This window comes from Xyrauchen texanus, chromosome 7 (genome assembly GCF_025860055.1).
Source record: "Xyrauchen texanus isolate HMW12.3.18 chromosome 7, RBS_HiC_50CHRs, whole genome shotgun sequence".
Classification (NCBI taxonomy): Eukaryota; Metazoa; Chordata; class Actinopteri; order Cypriniformes; family Catostomidae; genus Xyrauchen; species Xyrauchen texanus.
The window spans coordinates 46954647-46973023 of NC_068282.1; the positions used below are offsets into that span (position 1 = coordinate 46954647).

The 18377-nt window shown below is 36.0% G+C and overlaps 1 protein-coding gene across 2 annotated transcripts; it reads left to right on the forward strand.

Annotated features, from left to right (window-relative positions):
* The first annotated feature begins 1265 nt into the window (after positions 1-1265).
* ppig (peptidylprolyl isomerase G (cyclophilin G)) lies at positions 1266-18261 on the forward strand. Of its 2 annotated transcripts, XM_052130647.1 has the most exons (13): positions 1266-1371; positions 3794-3858; positions 3955-4029; positions 7205-7312; positions 7396-7440; positions 7755-7842; positions 8111-8140; positions 8977-9116; positions 9968-10136; positions 13492-13695; positions 13800-13881; positions 14086-14237; positions 16860-18261. In XM_052130647.1, the coding sequence occupies exons 2-13, from the start codon at positions 3798-3800 to the stop codon at positions 17812-17814; spliced, it is 2109 nt and encodes a 702-aa protein (XP_051986607.1). In that variant the 5' UTR covers positions 1266-1371; positions 3794-3797; the 3' UTR covers positions 17815-18261. The 2 variants fall into 2 exon arrangements, with proteins under 2 accessions (XP_051986607.1, XP_051986608.1); XM_052130648.1 differs by lacking the exons at positions 1266-1371; positions 3794-3858; positions 3955-4029 and having other exon boundaries at positions 7213-7312; positions 8065-8140.
* Positions 18262-18377: the final 116 nt, after the last annotated feature.

Sequence of the window (18377 nt, forward strand, 5' to 3'; positions counted from 1 at the left end):
AACAGAACATAAGGTTTTTTTGTAAATTTTTTTGCATTCGAAGTGTCCTATTGTTTTTATTGCTTTAATCAATATAACATGACAGTCAAACCAACTGAAAGCATAAGAAAAAACATACAAAAAGGTATATCGACATTATACAGAATTCACAAGGCTATAAATTATACATTATAAAATGCATATAATACTAAGATTCAAAGGGGAATATTCAAGGCTTTATAAAAGTTAGCGCTTTGCTGTTTTTTACTTCTGTTAACATATTCAAGTAATACTTTAATTCTATTTTGAAGTGTGTGAAGTTTAATATACCATGCTTTATGTTAAATTTTACTATAGAAAATGAAACAAAACATCCTCTTTCCTTAAAAGCATATCAATACCCGTATTCATCATAATAAAACATTCGAAATCACACCAGAACATTTTTGCATAGATACAGTCAAAAAGGTGTTCAATTTCAATGTTACAAAAAGCACATTTTAAATCAATATCTTTCCAAAATCTTGCAATAACTTGTTTAATAGGGTAAATCCCGTGAATAATCTTAAACGAGACCTCATGAATCTTATTGGTCACACAATATCGTCTTTTAATTTTAAAGGTTTCTTCCCAATTCATATTTTGAAATTGTGAATTCCAAAAACTTTTGGCTGATGGAGCTGCGCAATTTTGACAATTTTTCCTAAGATAGCTGAACTACAAAAAGGATATAGCTATGAACATAAGGGTGAATAGCACTAAGTTTCGATGGTGAAACACATTCGATTTTGTTCGCTTCAGGCATCCGTAGTCTCAGTTCAGGCGGTTATCCTTTTTGTAATGGCACACACATGGAGCTGTAAATGCTATTCGTTAGCATCCCATTCATCTCTATGACTGTGCTCAGCTAGCGCAGGGTTCCCAGAAAGCGAGCGAAATGGAGGGTGCCATCTTTGCTCATTGGTGCTCAGTTCCGGGATTGGGTGTCACGTGACTGATCACTCGTCAATGAGAATAAACAGGGAAAAAATATAAATACATTTCACGCTTTTAAGAGCCCTTCAAAAACAATCCGTCACCAGATGGCGATATTTTATAATGTATTGAATTATTTCAAGTTGAAATGGTTCTTGGAAATTGTTTTATTTCCTCATAAAACACGACTACTTTTGAATGGCTGTCTATGGTGAAACGTGCTTTTTGCCATCGGGTGGTGAAGTTCCAGCATCTACCAGCAGGTGCAAAAAGGGACCTGCAGCCGCTTCCTGACTGACCCCCTGATAATACAACGCTGCGTCACGCGCCATCTTTAGAGAGCAGCGCGCTGAGGAAACGCAAACACGCGTTAATCCTGTTTACTGCAGTTATATTTGCTTAACGTGAACTAGACATGTAAGTTATATTCTCTTCTGTAGATCAGACCTTTTTGCGTGACATATAGCTTGTTGATACGTAGAAAAGGAAAAGAAACGTCAAAGAACACACGAATAGCAACGGTTAGCATGCTAACCATTCAAATTCTAAACAGATAAACATTGCGATTTTACTGCGGATTTGAGCAAAAAGCGTTTAGTTCCTACTCTCTTTCTACTCTAAAGTCTTCGACTGATGACAGTGTCGCCTAAACACCGTAATGGACTCTGAATGTGCTGAAGTTAGTGTGTGAAGTAGCACGTTAGGTTCTCGCTCCCTGGAGCACATGCAGAATCACGAAAACTGGTTTAAGGGTCTGTTTTTATTTTTAAGTTGATTATTGGCAACTCAAGCACAGGTCACACACTGGTTTATTCGCTTTCTTTGCAACGTGAGCTATGAGGCCTGTGAATTATTTTGCTGCAAGTGAACGTACTGAGATTAACACGTACTTTTAATGATTTGAAGAAAACTGCTGATATGTTGGAAGAAATGCGTTTCAAAAGGAGTCTGTATGTGAGGCTGTGAAAAGTAGGTTATTTTTCATTCTTCGGGTGAATTTATGGAAAGCAATCAAGAACTTGTCCGGGTTGTATTCCCCCCCAGGGAAAAAAAGAATAACAAATTATATTTTGCAAGTATGTGTGTGTATATGATATTACAACTAATACGCATTTATGTGCCAGTGACGTGTAACTTGTATTTTGTCCTGATCTTTAAAGTATTACGAAATTCAATTACAAATGCAAATCACTCCCAACAATCACTTAAATACACTGTCTGGCTAAAAAAAAGTCGCCATTTGTTTTTTAAATAAGCAGATACTTAAGAGCTTATGATTGGATCATTATTGCAGCACATTAATCTGTTTCAGCTTGCAACAATACTGATACTGATCTAATTTCTTACACAACCATGTTGGAAGACGTTTCCTGTGGTTGTGGAAAAGATGTTCCTGTGTTTCAGAAAGGGGCAAATTATTGGCCCGCATCAAGCAAAAAAACAATCAACTAAGGAGATTGCTGAAATCCCCGGAGTTAGGTTGAGAACTGTCCAACAGTAGATCTCACGGCTATGTTTAATAGTGAAAGTAAGGGCATTTCCACATGCACAATGTGACAAGAACTTACTGGATTGGGACTAAACAGCTGCGTGGCCACAAGAAAGCCACTTGTTAGTGATTCTATTCGAAAAAATGATTCAATTTGCTAGGGAGCATAAAGATTGGACTGGAACAATGGAAAATGGTCATGTGGTCTGATGAGTCCAGATTTACCCTATTCCAATGCAATGGGCGCGTCAGAGTAAGAAGAGAAGCGCATGAAGCGATGCACCTGTCATGCATAGTGCCCACTGTACAAGCCATTCAGTGTATACACCTCTAGTATGAATTACATGTTTTCAATTTCTTTTCTCTTTTTATTCTAGGGCTAAAAATAAAATAAAAAAATCAATGGTGTAACCATCCAGGGACAGTAAAAATTAAATAAAAAAATCTTTTAAGTCTCATTAAAGCTGAAATTCTTGTAACTCAAATGTTGGCATGAGTAGTGCAGAATAATCTTTTGTTATAAAAATTTTTGAATTTTTTTATATATATATATATATATATATATATATATAAGCAGTGAAAATGTTTTATTTTAAAATGACTAATATTTGACCATCAGATTAAAGTCATGTGGTAACAACATGCAGGCAGCCATTTTGTTGTCATGTGACATTAAAAAGAAGACTCTTTTGACCATCAACAGTGTGTGCAAAGTAGGAAAAAACCCTATTATTTTGTCATGTCATTTAATATCAATATGTTGACATTTTTATAAGGCAGCATTGTTTGTTAAGGTCATTTGGTGTAACCCTGAGAAAAGTTCTTAATATTCTTTACTCAAAAATTCTTAAAATGTGTTTGAAAAGGTTTTTGAAATTAATAATTAAGTTGGAAACAAAAAGTATTTTTAAAACATTTTGACTTGATAGTTACACCACTTTACATTTAAGTCATTTAAACTATTTAATACATTCACATTTTTTTAAATGTTATGTTTATCAAAAAATGTTTGAATTCAACATGGACTTAAAGATTATATTGCTACCAACTTTATTTGACAAGTGTTTTAAACCATTTCAGTTTTATTACCTTGGTTGTCAATGACTCTTATGCATATTGGTTTTATTTGTAGTGTGCAGTTTTTTAAATTATCACAAATAAATGCAGAAAATATTATTGGCCCTAAAATAGATGTAATTTTATGTGACCTTTACATGAAATTCACCAGTAGAGCACAATGTATTATTGTCATTTGTACAAATATAGTGGAATTCTTATCCGCACAGATCTTATAATGTGTAGCTACATTTGTTGCTGTAACAGTTCCTGACTTATGTTTTGTACATGCAGTACGATGGGGGTGAAGGCGCAGCGTCCTCGCTGCTTTTTTGACTTCGGCATCAGTAACGTGCCTGGTAGGACTCTATATACACGTGATGTCAAATATCTGGAAATTGTTGCATGCATTTCCTTTATTGACCTGTTTTTTCTGCTCAATTTTGTTTCTACAGCGGGACGGGTAGTCATTGAACTCTTCTCTGATGTGTGTCCCAAGACTTGTGAAAACTTCCGCTGCCTGTGCACAGGTATATGTAAAAAAGGAATTGACCTGATTTTTCAGTACAGTATATGAGGTGGTATTAATCAAGGCTTAAAAGCTAGAACTTTTCAGCCTTTAAATGATATTTGATGTATAAAGCTTTGTTTTTGCGCTGAAATAATTTTTTTTCTTCAATCGGGCACCTTCAATTTCTCTAGGGATGCACCGATGTGTCGCTACTAATATTTATCAGCCAATTATTTACCAAATTAAAACCTTCAGCACAGGGGTGCCCACACTTTTTTGTGTGATGATCTACTTTTAAATGACCAACTCAATAAGATCTACCAACTAAAAAAACACAGTTTCATTTAAAATAAGAAAATGCTTGTTGGGACTACTGCATGTATCCCTACATGGAATTCATCTTCTAATTAAATAAATAAAATATATAATAATGTTCAATGTTGATATCATTCAGTTTTAACACTAAACCCAAAACACCTACAGCACAATAGATTACAATAGCCATGGCATTTACCTTATTCTGATGACTTGCACTGAATGGAATCAGACAGTTTTGCCTAATCCGGACAGTAGCATCGCAATTTCAGCTCTGTTCTCAGAAATCTTTGGAAGGCGATATATGTGCAAACCTAGTTGTCATGACAACTGAATAAACAAAACCACGCCTGGTCAATATTTACTCGTCAAGTGCAAGTCAGACAGAAACTAAAAGGAGGAAAGACATTATATTTATTTTTATTAAAATTTAACGAAAGTACATTTAAATTTTGTGCGATCTACCAGCATTGCCTCTGTGATCGACTGGTAGATCGCGATCGACGTATTGGGCACCCCTGCTTCAGCATATTGATAATAAGCAGAAAAACACCAATATGAACAACAGGTGATTTATTTATAATTAATTAGTACATACATTTGAATTCACTGAATATTTTCAATCCAGAAATAATAATAGCCACAATATGTAGAGGGCTTGGCTCTCCTAAGAATATTAAATTTTTATTTATTTCATTTTTATTCTTTCTCGTTCTTATGTTAATGCAGAAGAAATGCCATAAAACGTTGTGATGATTGTGAAAGCTGTACCTAAAGGCTACATGATGAGGATAACCATCCAAAACACTTTGAAACCAGCAGACTTAACTTCTTGATAGTTTGGCCTGTCATGTGTTCAACAGATCCAATGTTCAATGGAAATTATTTATTGTAAGAACAGTGAAAAGGCTTTTGTACATAAAGCATAATTAAGTGAAAGTGATTTGATGACAAAGTAATGTAAGTGGCAAAATATCAGTATGGGTCTGTGGTTTTTTGTTGAAATCACTCCAAAAATGTCATATCGGTGCATCCCTAATTTTGACCAAATAGCCTTTAATGTCACCAAGTACATTAAAATGTTTATTGCCTGAAGTGTTATTCAGAAAATGTGTAGAATTTAGCACACTATTTGTCACTAGATAAACTCTAGAATTCATTGAAATGGACAGTTTGAAATAGGGCTGGGCAATGTATTGAATATACACAATATCATGATAATTTTGTTGGCAAAATTAAATTAAGCAATATCGTAAATATCTTGATGATTATAGTGCACTTTATCCTTGACCACTACGATTCCTTTAAACAGATTTTACTATGCTTCAGGGCTACAAAATTAATTAAAATGACGTCAGAGTTGCAACATGGTCATATGTGATTATTAAACCACAAAAGGCTGTGATTTAAATGTGAGATTATTATCCATCATATCTGCACTTCAGTTTTCCACTAAAATATAAGATTCTGGTGAAGTAATTACACAGAAATATACAGTATTACTATTATATAAAATAAATCTCAAAATAATAATTCAGTTTTATATTCTAATAATAAACTTAACTGAGTCCCACAATAATAATTTAGTATTCTTATAATATTGAAATGGTTTCCAAAAAATAATGAGTGAAGTTTTATTTTTTGCACACCCTGTTCAAAACAAAATTTCTTTGGTCTGATGAAACAAAGATTGATCTCTTTGGCCTGAATGGCAAGCGTCATGTTTGGAGGAAACCTCATCACCTGGCCAATACTATCCCTACAGTGAAGCATGGTGGTGGCAGCATCATGCTGTGGGGATGTTTTTCAGTGGCAGGAACTGGGAGAATACATTGAAAGCATCAATGTACAGAGACATCCTTGATGAAAACCTGCTCCAGAGCACTCTGGACCTCAGATTGGGGCGAAAGCTCATCTTCCAAGAGGACAATGACCCTAAGTACACAGCCAAGATAACAAAGGAGTGGCTACGGGACAACTCTGTGAATGTCTTTGAGTGGCCCAGACTTGAACCCGATTGAACATCTCTAGAGAGATCTGAAAATGGCTGTGCACAGACGCTCCCCATCCAAACTGATAGAGCTTGAGAGGTCCTGCAAAGAAGAATGGGAGAAACTGCCCAAAAATAGGTGTGCCAAGCTTGTAGCATCATATACAAAAAGACTTAAGTCTGTAATTGGTGCCAAAGGTGCTTCAACAAAGTATTGAGCAAAGGGTGTGAATACTTACGTACATATGATTTTTTTTTTTTTATGAATTTGCAAAGATTTCAAACAAACTTTCATGTTGTCATTATGGGGTAATGTTTGAGGAAAATAATGAATTGTGTCCTTTTTGGAATAAGGCTGTAACATAAGAAAATGTGGAAAAAGTGAAGCGCTGTTAATACTTTCCGGATGCACTGTAGATGTATGTAAATAATGCTTTTTTTTACATGCATTGTTGGGACATATAAATGAAAATAAGTACATTTTGAATCTACTTTGCTATAATGGCTGAAATGATGGGTCCTCTGATTAAAGAAAAAACAACACGTTTATGCCATTTCAGAGGAAATGCATAACTTTTGAGCTGTATGTTGATTGCTAATAGGCTGGAAAACCCCTTTTGCTCCACCCAAGAACTGAAGTTTGGAATCAAACTGAACTTATGAACTCATTATTGCTACAAAGGGTAAATCAGATGCACTTAAATCACCTCAAACACAAAAAAGGTATTGCAAAACTAATCTGAGATCTGAAAACCTTTAATGGCCAGTTTACCATTTAGGATATTGCAAAATTGTATATCGCCAGCAAAATCATCACAAATGTGTGAATGCTTAGTGATGTGCTTTGTTTACTCCTTAATAAGTTAAACTAAGCTCTTTCTCTCTGCAGGTGAGAAAGGAATTGGTAAAACCACTCAGAAACCCTTGCACTACAAAGGAAGTTTGTTCCACAGGATAGTGAAGGACTTCATGATACAAGGAGGAGACTTTAGTGAAGGTATGGCTGTCTGTTGCTTTATTCCATTGCATTATTGAACTGCCTGTGTGGAATCATATTTAATGATTCATATGTCTAAACAGGAAATGGCAGAGGTGGTGAATCCATATATGGAGGATTCTTTGAAGGTGGGTGTACTTTTTTTCCTCTTCTCCAACCTACTTTCATTTATATAGGGAATGGACAACCTTGATAAATCAAGAAATTAAAAAATTAACCCTCAATTAAAAATTTTTTTTATATCTTGCTTCATGGAATTTCTTATAGTGTATATAATTAGCTCACAGGTCATAATGAAGTCCAACTAGTGAGCCAATTGTTCTGTTGAGTTGGCTCTTTTTATTGAATCTGAATAAAAATCGATTATTCATTAGCAAATCAACTTCCAGTGATCACAAATGACTTGAAATGTCATTATAATTCTAATTTGCTTCTGTTCTAGATGAAAGCTTCACAATGAAACACACCAAGGAGTTCCTACTGTCAATGGCAAACAGGGGGAAAGACACCAATGGCTCACAGTTCTTTATGTGAGTCCGGCAAACTGACCTCTTAATGGAGCAGCGTTACTGTCGCGTTGGATAATGGAGAGGATAATCTGCAAAATCTTTTTCTTTCTTTTTTCCTTGATGTATAATGAGTGTAAATGTCCTTGATGCACTGGTTCAAACTTCAACTAGTTGTGAACTGCGTATGACAATGTCAACAATGGATATATGGTTTGCATTAATCACTGTTTTTGTGTTCGTTAGATTTGTATTTACATTCTGCCTCACTGTTTTGTGTCCCTGACCATAGAACTACAAAGCCAACTCCTCACTTGGACGGGTAAGCGCCTTTCCGTTTAAGTATCAAAGCTTTCAGAATGTACGCTAGAGTTCGACCGATTGTGGATTTTGCCGGTACGATAAGGAAGGTGGTGAAAAAGTATCAATATCGGCCGATATTTAAAAAAAAAATCTATTCATAGTATGTTCAACTTTCTAAGCATTTTCTTACTATGACGGGCACAGACATATGTGCCACAAGAGTACAAAATGAGTAAAATCGCATATGTAGTTTATTGTGCATTCAAAATCCCAATAATAACCAGAAGGAAATTAAGATTTGGAGCTTCTATGAACTGTGAATAAGCCACCACTTACCTATATGTGGACTCTTATTTTGAAATGATGTAAACTAGTCTTCCTGACAATGTTTTGTATTTAACTATTTCCCAAATTAATCTTTTTGTAGCCTTTATATTCACCACACACGCATATATACATTCATACATACACACACACACACGTACGTATTTGACCATATGTTGTTTTTTTTTTAACAAAAAACACTAATTTGCTTTGAAGCGAGGATAAAAATATGAATGAATATTATCAGTCACTTGATAAAACTATAGAATCCTTCAGTGGCAGCCACAGAGGAATACTATGGAATAAAAATAAATAAATCATTGTCGGCCGATAACAGAATTTTGCAGAAAGCAACTATAGGCACCGATTATTTGTAAAAGCGATATCGCTCTACATCTAGAGTAACATGATTATACAAGAATATAGATTTGTCTTTGAATAATCTGCAACCTGCTGGTGCTACACATACATTTGTACTATCCTTGTACTATATATTGCTCTTGACAATGGTGTTTAATTATGTTCCCCCAGACTTCATGTGGTGTTTGGTCAGGTGATCTCCGGCCAGGAGGTGATCCAGATGATCGAGAGTCAGAAGACTGATCCCAATAGCCGACCCTACACCGAGGTCAAAGTGCTCAACTGTGGGGAACTTATTCCAAAATCTAAAGGTGACCATTTGTAATTTCTTTTCTCAGGTTCAAGTAAATGTGGCTTGCAAGAATAGTTGTTTATCCAACTGTAGTGTGTGCAATTGCTGTTTTTTTTTTTTTTTTTTTGTACACTTCAATTATACTCTAAATCTCAATTACATTATTTGTCACTAGGCCTACATTGTTCATTATTTTCTAGATACTTTGTTATGAAAATAAAGCATTTTAGTCATGTACTTTATGGAAATATACAAACATTTAAATTAAAAAGTTAAACTGCTTTAGGAAGCTGAAAACTAGCTAACCCAAAAAATGAAAATTCTGTCGTCATTGTGCACTAGACCCTCTGAACCAGTATGACTTTTTCATCCATGGAATATAAGGACGAGGGATGAGAGGATTGTGATAAATCTCCAAAAGTGCATAAAAACACCAGTAACAATTATTTAATGTATTCTGAAGCCATATGCTAGCTTTGTGTCAGGAACAGACCAAAATGTAAGTCTTTATTCACTGAAAAGCTTACTTTTTGCCCATTCAGATGTGGCACGCATGTGAGAAAATCTTTGTTTACACTAATGCAGCGAGTCCACCAGACAGCATTTAAGGAAAAAAAGATTTCACAACCTTAAAGGAAATCAAATATCCCTATTGTATTATATAAGTTAAACATGTTTACTTATATGTATTACACTTGGAGCTTACTCTGTAAGTGACTGGAATGAAACCGACAATTAATTTGTTAATCAGAATTATTTGTTATTTGTACAATGAATTGTCCATCAAAATGTAATAATCGTGATGGCTCTATGGGTCCTAAAGAATCAAAACGGCCAAAATGAAAACATTTTCAAACTTCTCTTGTCCAGCAAAAAAAGAGAAGAAGCATCAGTCTTCCAGCGAGAGCGATGACGACTCTTCCTCAGACAGCTCCACTGACTCTGAATCGGAGAAGGACGAGAAGAAACGACGGAAGAAAGACAAGAAAGAACACAAGAAAAAGAAGGAACAGAAACACAAGAAGAAAGAAAAGAAGGGGTACTTGACCAATACAGCCTCCATTTACACACACATACTGCATGTTATTTTATCTTTAGATTTAATGCTTTAACATTTCTTGAAAACATTATTTCACGCACTACCTGTCAAAAGTGTGTGCACATATACTCATTCTTTATTATTGCTGTTTTTCACATTTGAGAATAATATTTAAGTCATTGAAACTATACAATAACCCAAATGGAAGTATGGGAAATATGTAGTGACCTAATAAATAGATGAGAATGTATATTCAGTTGAAGTCAGAAGTTTACATACAGCTTAGCCAAAGACATTTAAAATCTGACATTTATTTGTAGAAAACATTGCCTGTCTTATGTCAGTTAGGATCACTATTTTAAGAATGTAAAATGTCAGAATAATATTATATAGAATTATATATTGCAGCTTTTATTTCTTTCATCATATTCCCAGTTGGTCAGAATTTTACATACACTTTGTTAGAATTTGCTAGCATTGCCTTTATATTGTTTAACTTGGGTCAAACTTTTGGGGTAGCTGTCCACAAGCTTCTCACAACAAGTTGCTGGAATTTAGTCTCATTCCTCCAGACAGAACTGGTGTAACTGAAACCGGTTTGTAGGCCTCCTTGCTCACACATGCTTTTTCAGTTCTGCCTACACATTTTCTATGGGATTGAGGTCAGGGCTTTTTGATGGCCACTCCAATACCTTGACTTTGTTGTCTTTAACCCTCTGGGGTCGGCGGACGCGCCGGCGCATCCTGCTGGATTTTTTCGTCATTACAACGGAAACAACATAAAATTCTCCATCATTTTGGGGCATACAGATAAGTGTAAGACATCATTAGAGACTATAAAGGGTCCACTTTTATTTGTGTACACTCACAATAACAACAACACCTTGTGCTTTTGTAAAATAAAGGGTGAGTTTACAGCAGACTATGTTCACAAGCATATATCTGAAACACGTCACAAAAATGAACTGAAAGCTAATACTTATCACACAAACATGAAACATATGTTTTCAGAAAGCTTAAAATGTCTACTTTTAAAACAATTCAAATTTAAAAAAATATTTTCCTGCAATGTAATCTGTATGAAACAAATGTATACAGCGATGTACAGTGTCTCTTGGCGAATGATCTCTAATGTGATCACACCCACGGGCATAGGGCGCTATTCATACGTTAATGTGCTGAGGCGATCAATGCAAATGGTAAACGCCCCTGACTGTGCCTCAAAACATCTAGTTCATTTACTTTTCGGAAGATTGCACGATACACAGGTGAGAAAACTCCTGGATAGTGACGAAGAGTTAACATTTTGTATTTTGAAGAGAGACTTGATCCAGCCGAGGATACAATTTCAGATAAGTAATTTAGTTTTCATTAGTTGACATGCTATTTTATATAAACATGTACATATTTTACTAGTGGGACTGTTTCCAGACTTGACAGCCAGGATTGAGTATTGAAATTTGAAATATGTCCTAATAGGCAAGTTTTTGTTACATTTTAAATGCTGTTTCGGCTAAAGAAGGTATTTAAATTGTATGATGTGTGATATAAATATGATATGTAATATGATATAAAAAAATATGAATGTTTAGATTATATTTTAACTAGTGTTAATGCTGCCTCATCATCAACAAAGCTTTGCAAATATGTGTTCAGGTTAAATGAGTAAAATGCACTTTAAATATGCCCATATTAGAAAATCACTCATCTTATAATGATTTCTGAAGGATCATGTGACACTGAAGACTGCAGTAATGATGCTGAAAATTCAGCTTTGATCACAAATTGCATTTTACAATATATTCAAATTGAAAACTGTTCTTTTAAATTGTAAAAAGAGTTCACAATATCACTGTTTTCACTGTATTTTGGATCAAATTAATGCAGTCTTGGTGAGCAGAAGAGACTTCTTTTAAAAAGTAATGTAGGTCTAAAATAAAGTCTTAATGTAAAAAGTAGTAATACATTTTATTAACTTAACTTGATTTTGATCATTAAATCTCCCCAAATCTATGAAACTGCATTCATAATGGGGTTCCGCTGGACTAGACACACCCAGGCCTGATTACTGCCAGACCAGTTCAATCAAATAAACACCTAAATAGAACTTTTCAGCAGTGTGAAGTTGGCTAGAAGGTCTCACCCAGTAGCAGCACAATATGCCAAGCTCGAAAGAAATTCCAGAACTTTTGAGGAAAAAGGTGATTTGAAATGGCTTTGTAACCCTTCCCAGACTGATGTATTTTAAAGGCTCTGGGACTCAAAAGAGTCACAGTGAGAGCCATTAACTCCAAATGGAGAACTTGGCACAGTAGTGAACCTTCCCAGAAGTGGCCGAACTCCTCCAAGAACACAGGAACAACTCATCCAGGAATTCACAAAAAAAAAAAAAAAAAAGCCAAGGACAACATCCAAGGATTTGCAGGCCTCTCTTGCATCATTAAAGGTCATTATTCATGAATCCACTATCAGAAACACACCTTGATCCTCAAACCTTTCGAGAGAATGTTCTATGGACTGATGAGTCGAAAGTTAAACTGTTTGGAAGACAGGGGTCCCGTTACATCTGGCGTAAATCAAACACAGAATTCCACAAAAAGTACATCATACCTACGCTCAAGCATGGTGGTGGTAGTCTGATGGTGTGGGGATGCTTTGCCACTTCAGGGCGACTTGCAATAATTGAGGGAAACATGAATTCTGCTCTCTACCAGAAAATCCTAAAGGAGAACTTCTGGTCATCAGTCCGTGAGTTGAAGCTCAAATGCAACTGGATTATGCAGCAAGACAATGATCCAAAACATATGAGTAAGTCCACCTCTGAATGGCTCAAAAGAAGCCAAATTAAAGTTTTGGAGTGGCCAAGACAAAGTCCTGGCTTGAACCTGATTGGGATGCTCTGGCAGGATCTTAAATGGGCAGTTCTTGCTCAAAACCCTTCATTGTGGCTGAACTAAAGCAGTTCTACAAAGAAGAGTGGGACAAAATTGCACCACAGCTTTGTGTGTGATCTCCAGTTATCAGAAGGTTGCAGTTGATGCTGCTAAAGTTGGCACAGCCAGCTATTAAATTTAAGGAGGCAGTTCGTTTTTCACATGGGTGATATATGTTGGATAACTTTTTTTGCTTCAATAAAGTACATATTTATTTGAAAACTTTATTTTGTGTTTACTCAGGTTGCCTTTCTTTTATGTTATCTCGTTTTAAGATCTAAAACAATTTAGTATAAAAAAAAATCTTCTGTGCACAAAAAAGAAATTAGGATGGGGCAGATACTTTTCCACAGCACTGTATATAAACATTTAAATATCAGGAACATATATATAACATACCATAATTGTGTCTTTCTGTGGAGGTCTGATGAGGAAGAGGCTGATGCCCAAGCTGTGTCGTCCATCCGCCCTGAGGAAGTCCCGCCCGTTCCAGAAAACCGCTTCCTGATGAGACGAAGCCCTCAGAAGGCCAAAGAGGAGGACCAAGGCAAAGAACAGCGCAAGGAGGACTCTGGGAGAGAGAGGCAGAGAGAAAGAGTCAGGGAGAGGGAGAGAGAAAGAGACAGGTAGGAGATGTTTTAAAATTTGTCCACGATCAAAGGATTGCACAGACCTGGAAGAAATGTCTGAAGATGTGTGATTTTCTATAACTTTGTAAATAACATTCCAGACCCATGGCGAACTCTAGGCCAAATCGCACAAGACTGGTGATGACCAGATCAGGGCGAAGAATTAAAGGAAGAGGACCCAGGGTGAGAGATGATGGCAGATGCCTTTTTCTTTGATATTTTGTTTCGAATGCAATTAAATGTTTTAATGTGTGATTTGAGTGTCCTAATACTTTTGGGGCCACTGTATATTTTACATACGTTCACATTTTTCAATATCTTGCATATTGAATGCATGTATATTGCACTAGTTTAACTTGTGTCTTTGGCCATTGATCTGTCCTGTAGCGCTATCGGACGCCATCTCGATCGCGCTCACGGTCATGGGATCGCTTTCGACGCAGTGAGACACCTCCACACTGGCGGCAGGAAATGCAAAGGACACAGAAAGCTAAAGCCAACTCCTCCATCACCCAAGAACGATGGATCAAAGGGGACAAGTGCGCAGAATATTTCAACTACACATTAGACATCAGTGTTAATGTTCATGCTAATATTGCATCCATGATTCATGTATTGAAGTCTTAAAGGAATAGCTGACCCAAAAATGAAGATCTTGTCTTTTACTTAACATCATCAAGCCGAAATTACTCTTAATCATTTGCAGGATATGAATAACAGAAATCAATTGAATTTCCACTAGTTAAAATGTTAATTCTTCAAATCAGGAGTGGAATTGCTAGTAGTGAAAGTGCTAAATTTCTGATGCCAGTAATTACCTTTGAAATAACAAAAACATTAATTCTTATTTGCAGAAATGCACGTTCTTGATATCAGAAATGTAATTAAAACCAGTAAACGTTCTTTATTTGCAAATGCATTTTTAAATTCTAAAATTTTAGAATTTTACCACAAACTCATTCACTCCTATTATGACAATTACAGGTTTCTTACTAGTTGAAATTACAATTTCACATTAGCGGTGCACTTCTTGCTGATAAAAAAAATCTATATTTTTATATAAATATCAATGATTGTTACTGGTACAAATATCCATTCCTAAAAACAACAATTTAATTTCAACTAGTGGAAATGATAATTCTTTATTTATAATGCTGGTTCAGTCCCCACAGCCACCACCATTGTGTCCTTGAGCAAGGCACTTAACTCCAGGTTGCTTCAGGGGGATTGTCCCTGTAATAAGGGCTTTGGATAAAAGCGTCTGCCAAATGCATAAATGTCAATTTAAATTAAAAGTCTATTTTTTCATATTATATTCAGTATTTCAGATAAATTGGAGTGGATTTCTGATATAAATAAATTTACGGGTAATTAAATGTCTTAAAGGAATAGTTCACCAAAAATGAAAATTCTCATGATTTACTCATATTTAAGCCATGCTATATGTATATGTCTTCCTTGAGCATAACTGAAGATTTTTATAAGCACATTTCAGCTCTGTAGGTCCATAAAATTAAAGTGAATGGGTGCCATCAGGCTACTGGCTATTTGATAGCAAATCGATAGGTTTGTGTAAAAACGTTATTGTGAATTAAAACTGTAATAACTTTTAAAAAATGCTTCCTGGTACCAGTCGACCCATCACAGAGCTATCATGTGACATAATTCACATGAAAAGACTGAAGCGGGTGCTTTGTTTACAACAGAGGAATGAATGTCATACAAGAGTTGGGTCATTTCAAACATTTCCCAGCTCTGGCAGGATGTAAGGATTTATAGTTAAAAACATTTTAATTATGGATTAGTTTCTTACACAAACCTGTCGATTTGCTTCAGAAGACATTTATTGATCGACTGGAGTCGTGTTGATTTCTTTTATGCTGCCTAAATATGCCTTTTGGATGGTCAAACAGCCAGCAGCCTCATGGCACCTGTTTACTTGCATTGTATGGACATACAGAGCTGAAATGTGCTTATAAAAATCTTCACTTCGGTTCTGCTAAAGAAGGAAAGACTTACACATCTGGGATGACTTAAAGGTGAGCAAATCATGAGAATTTTCATTGTTGGGTTAACTATTCCTTTTAAATGACTTTAATTAATAGTTATAATCGCATTTCAGTCTGAAATTAACATTGCCATTGGTGACACCAAAGTACTTTTTTACCAGCTGTAATTCAAATGTTGACATCAGTAATGGACATTTGCCCAATGGAGTAATTATTGATCTTGTATGTAAAATTGTAATTTCAACTAAGACATTTTAGATAACTGAATGTGTTTTGAATGGGAGTGAATGACAGATAATTGAAATCTTATTAATGAAAATTATTTCTGCAAATATCTCTATATACATATTTTTTTTTTAAAGGGATAGTTCAACCAAAAATGAAAATGTTCTCATTTACTCACCTTCATGTCATCCCTGATGTGTATCATTTTCTTCTGCTGAACACAAATTAAGATTTTTAGAAGAATATCTCCACTCTGTAGGTCCTTACAGTGCAAGTGAATGGTGACTAAAATTTAGAAGGTACATAAAGGCAGCATAAAAGTAATCCATATGACTCCAGTGGTTTAATGTATACCTTCAGAAGCAATGTGAGATTTGCTGATTCACCTATGACGCCTACTGGGCAGGTAGGAGAAAAAGATAGAAAAAAGCAAAGCAAAGGAAAATAATACAAAATAATTTGCTCAACAGCACAGTAGGTGGCGAAATGCATGAACGTAAATCAGCATTTTCATGGATTACTCCATGAAACCCATAATTCATATGGATTATTTTTATGCTGCCTTTTTGTGCTTTTTGGAGTTTCAAAGTTCTGCCCACCATTCACTTGCATTGTATAGACCTACAGAGTCTAGATATTCTTCTAAAAGTCTTCTTTCACTACTAGTTATTTTTCCATTCCTGAAATGAAGAATTGGCAATTACTAGTGAAAATGTAATTGTTAATCTATCATTTATATCCTGCACGTGGTTCAGTGTCAGAATTGCTTGCGGTAAGCATACAGGTTTTCAACGAAAGATGGTGAATAATGACTGCTTTCAGTTTTCGGGTGAACTAAACATGTTCTGAATGCTCTCAAGCATTATATAAAGTATTACTATTCTAATGAAATTAAATCTTTTGCATTAATTGTTTGACTTTTTTTAGAGGAGATATGTCAGATCTAAAGACGGATGCCGCCGAGCCAGCTGTGAGCGAGAACAAAAAAGCAGAGCTGGAAGAAGCAAAGAAAAACTCTGACAAAGACAAGAAAGAAAAACGAAATAAATCTCGCAGTCCCTCCAGAGGAAGAGAGAGGAAGAGGGACAGACATCGTTCAAAGAGCAGGGACAGGGAAGCTCGCAAAAAGACTGACGCCGATGCGAAAAAGAAGAAAGCTCGCAGCCGAAGCAAGAGCAAAGAAAATAAGAGGGAGAAGGACGAAAAGCGCAGCAAAGCGGATGACAAACGGGGACGCTCGAGCAGCAAGGACAAGAAAGACAAATACACCAAAGAACGAGAGAAGAAAGAAAAAGAACAAGACGACAAGAGTAAGGAAAAGACCAAACAACATTCCGAGGGGAATGAAAAGGAGAAAACAAAGGATGTGGAAAAGAAAAAGAATGGAGAGCAGCGTCGCGACAGATCGAAAAGCAGAGAAAAGGGCCGCAATGCCACACGAAGGTCCCGCTCGAGGGGGCGTGGCCAATCACGCGACCGAGGGCGTGACAGACGTCACAGCAGCAGCAGAGACAGAAGATCTTCTCGCCGGTCCAGAAGCAGAGAGCGAGACCGTGCTCGGGACCGGGGAAAAGATGCAGAAGACCGAAACAAGAGGAAGAGTACGGATGACTCGAAGAGCAAAGAGACCAGAGGGAGAGACAGGAGCTCGAAAGACCGTTCCTCGCCGAAACATTGGAGCAAAGAGAGGGATGATAGACAGAGCAGGAAAAGGAAGGAAAAGAGCCACAGTGGAAACAGCGATTCTGAGAGTGATGGAGATAAACAAAAGAAGCGAAAAAGGAGTGCGAGCCCAAAATCAAAAGAGAAAGTGAAGGACAAGTCGAAAAGCCCAAGAAAAGATGCAAAGAAAAAGGGCTCTAGTTCCAGCGACAGTGACTGAGATTCTGCATGTACTGTACCCCATTTTATTCATGTTTTGCTGTACAATGATCGATACAAAGAGACTCCTGCCGTATTTTAGTCATTGTATAAACTGGACATGCCCTGGTCCTAAATTCCTGGAATATTTGTCTTGATTTGATACAGACAGCAAAATTCTAATTAGTTTCAGATTCGGTTGTATTTGTCCTGCTTTTGTCTTTTCATTTGTATTCTCTCGTTTTCATCGCCCATGTCCTTCCATAATCTAATGTTTAGTGAGGATAGAAGTTTCTTAGTAAAAATGGTTGCTTGGAAAAAAAGTTTCTGTTTTGAATGGTTTTTTAAAAGGGGTTTGTTGGGGACATGTTTGCGTACCTTGGAATTTTGTAAGGGCTTTATGTTTGTAAAGAGATTACATTTGACAATGTAGGTTCTGTTGAATTTGAGAAATAAAATTGATACTGAACCTGTGACATGGCTTTCAAATGTCCTCTTGATTGAGTTCTCTGTTTCTAAAGTATAATGAGCTTTTATTTATTTAAAAAGAATGCCAGTCTGAAGTTTGGACATGCTTAACTGAAC

Excerpts from the sequence above, each read along its gene's own strand:
- ppig (XM_052130647.1), top strand. The coding sequence starts at position 3,798 with ATGGGGGTGAAGGCGCAGCGTCCTCGCTGCTTTTTTGACTTCGGCATC. Across the intron at positions 4,030-7,204 it reads CTTCCGCTGCCTGTGCACAG|GTGAGAAAGGAATTGGTAAA; the intron begins GTATATGTAAAA and ends TTCTCTCTGCAG. Across the intron at positions 7,441-7,754 it reads ATATGGAGGATTCTTTGAAG|ATGAAAGCTTCACAATGAAA; the intron begins GTGGGTGTACTT and ends CTTCTGTTCTAG.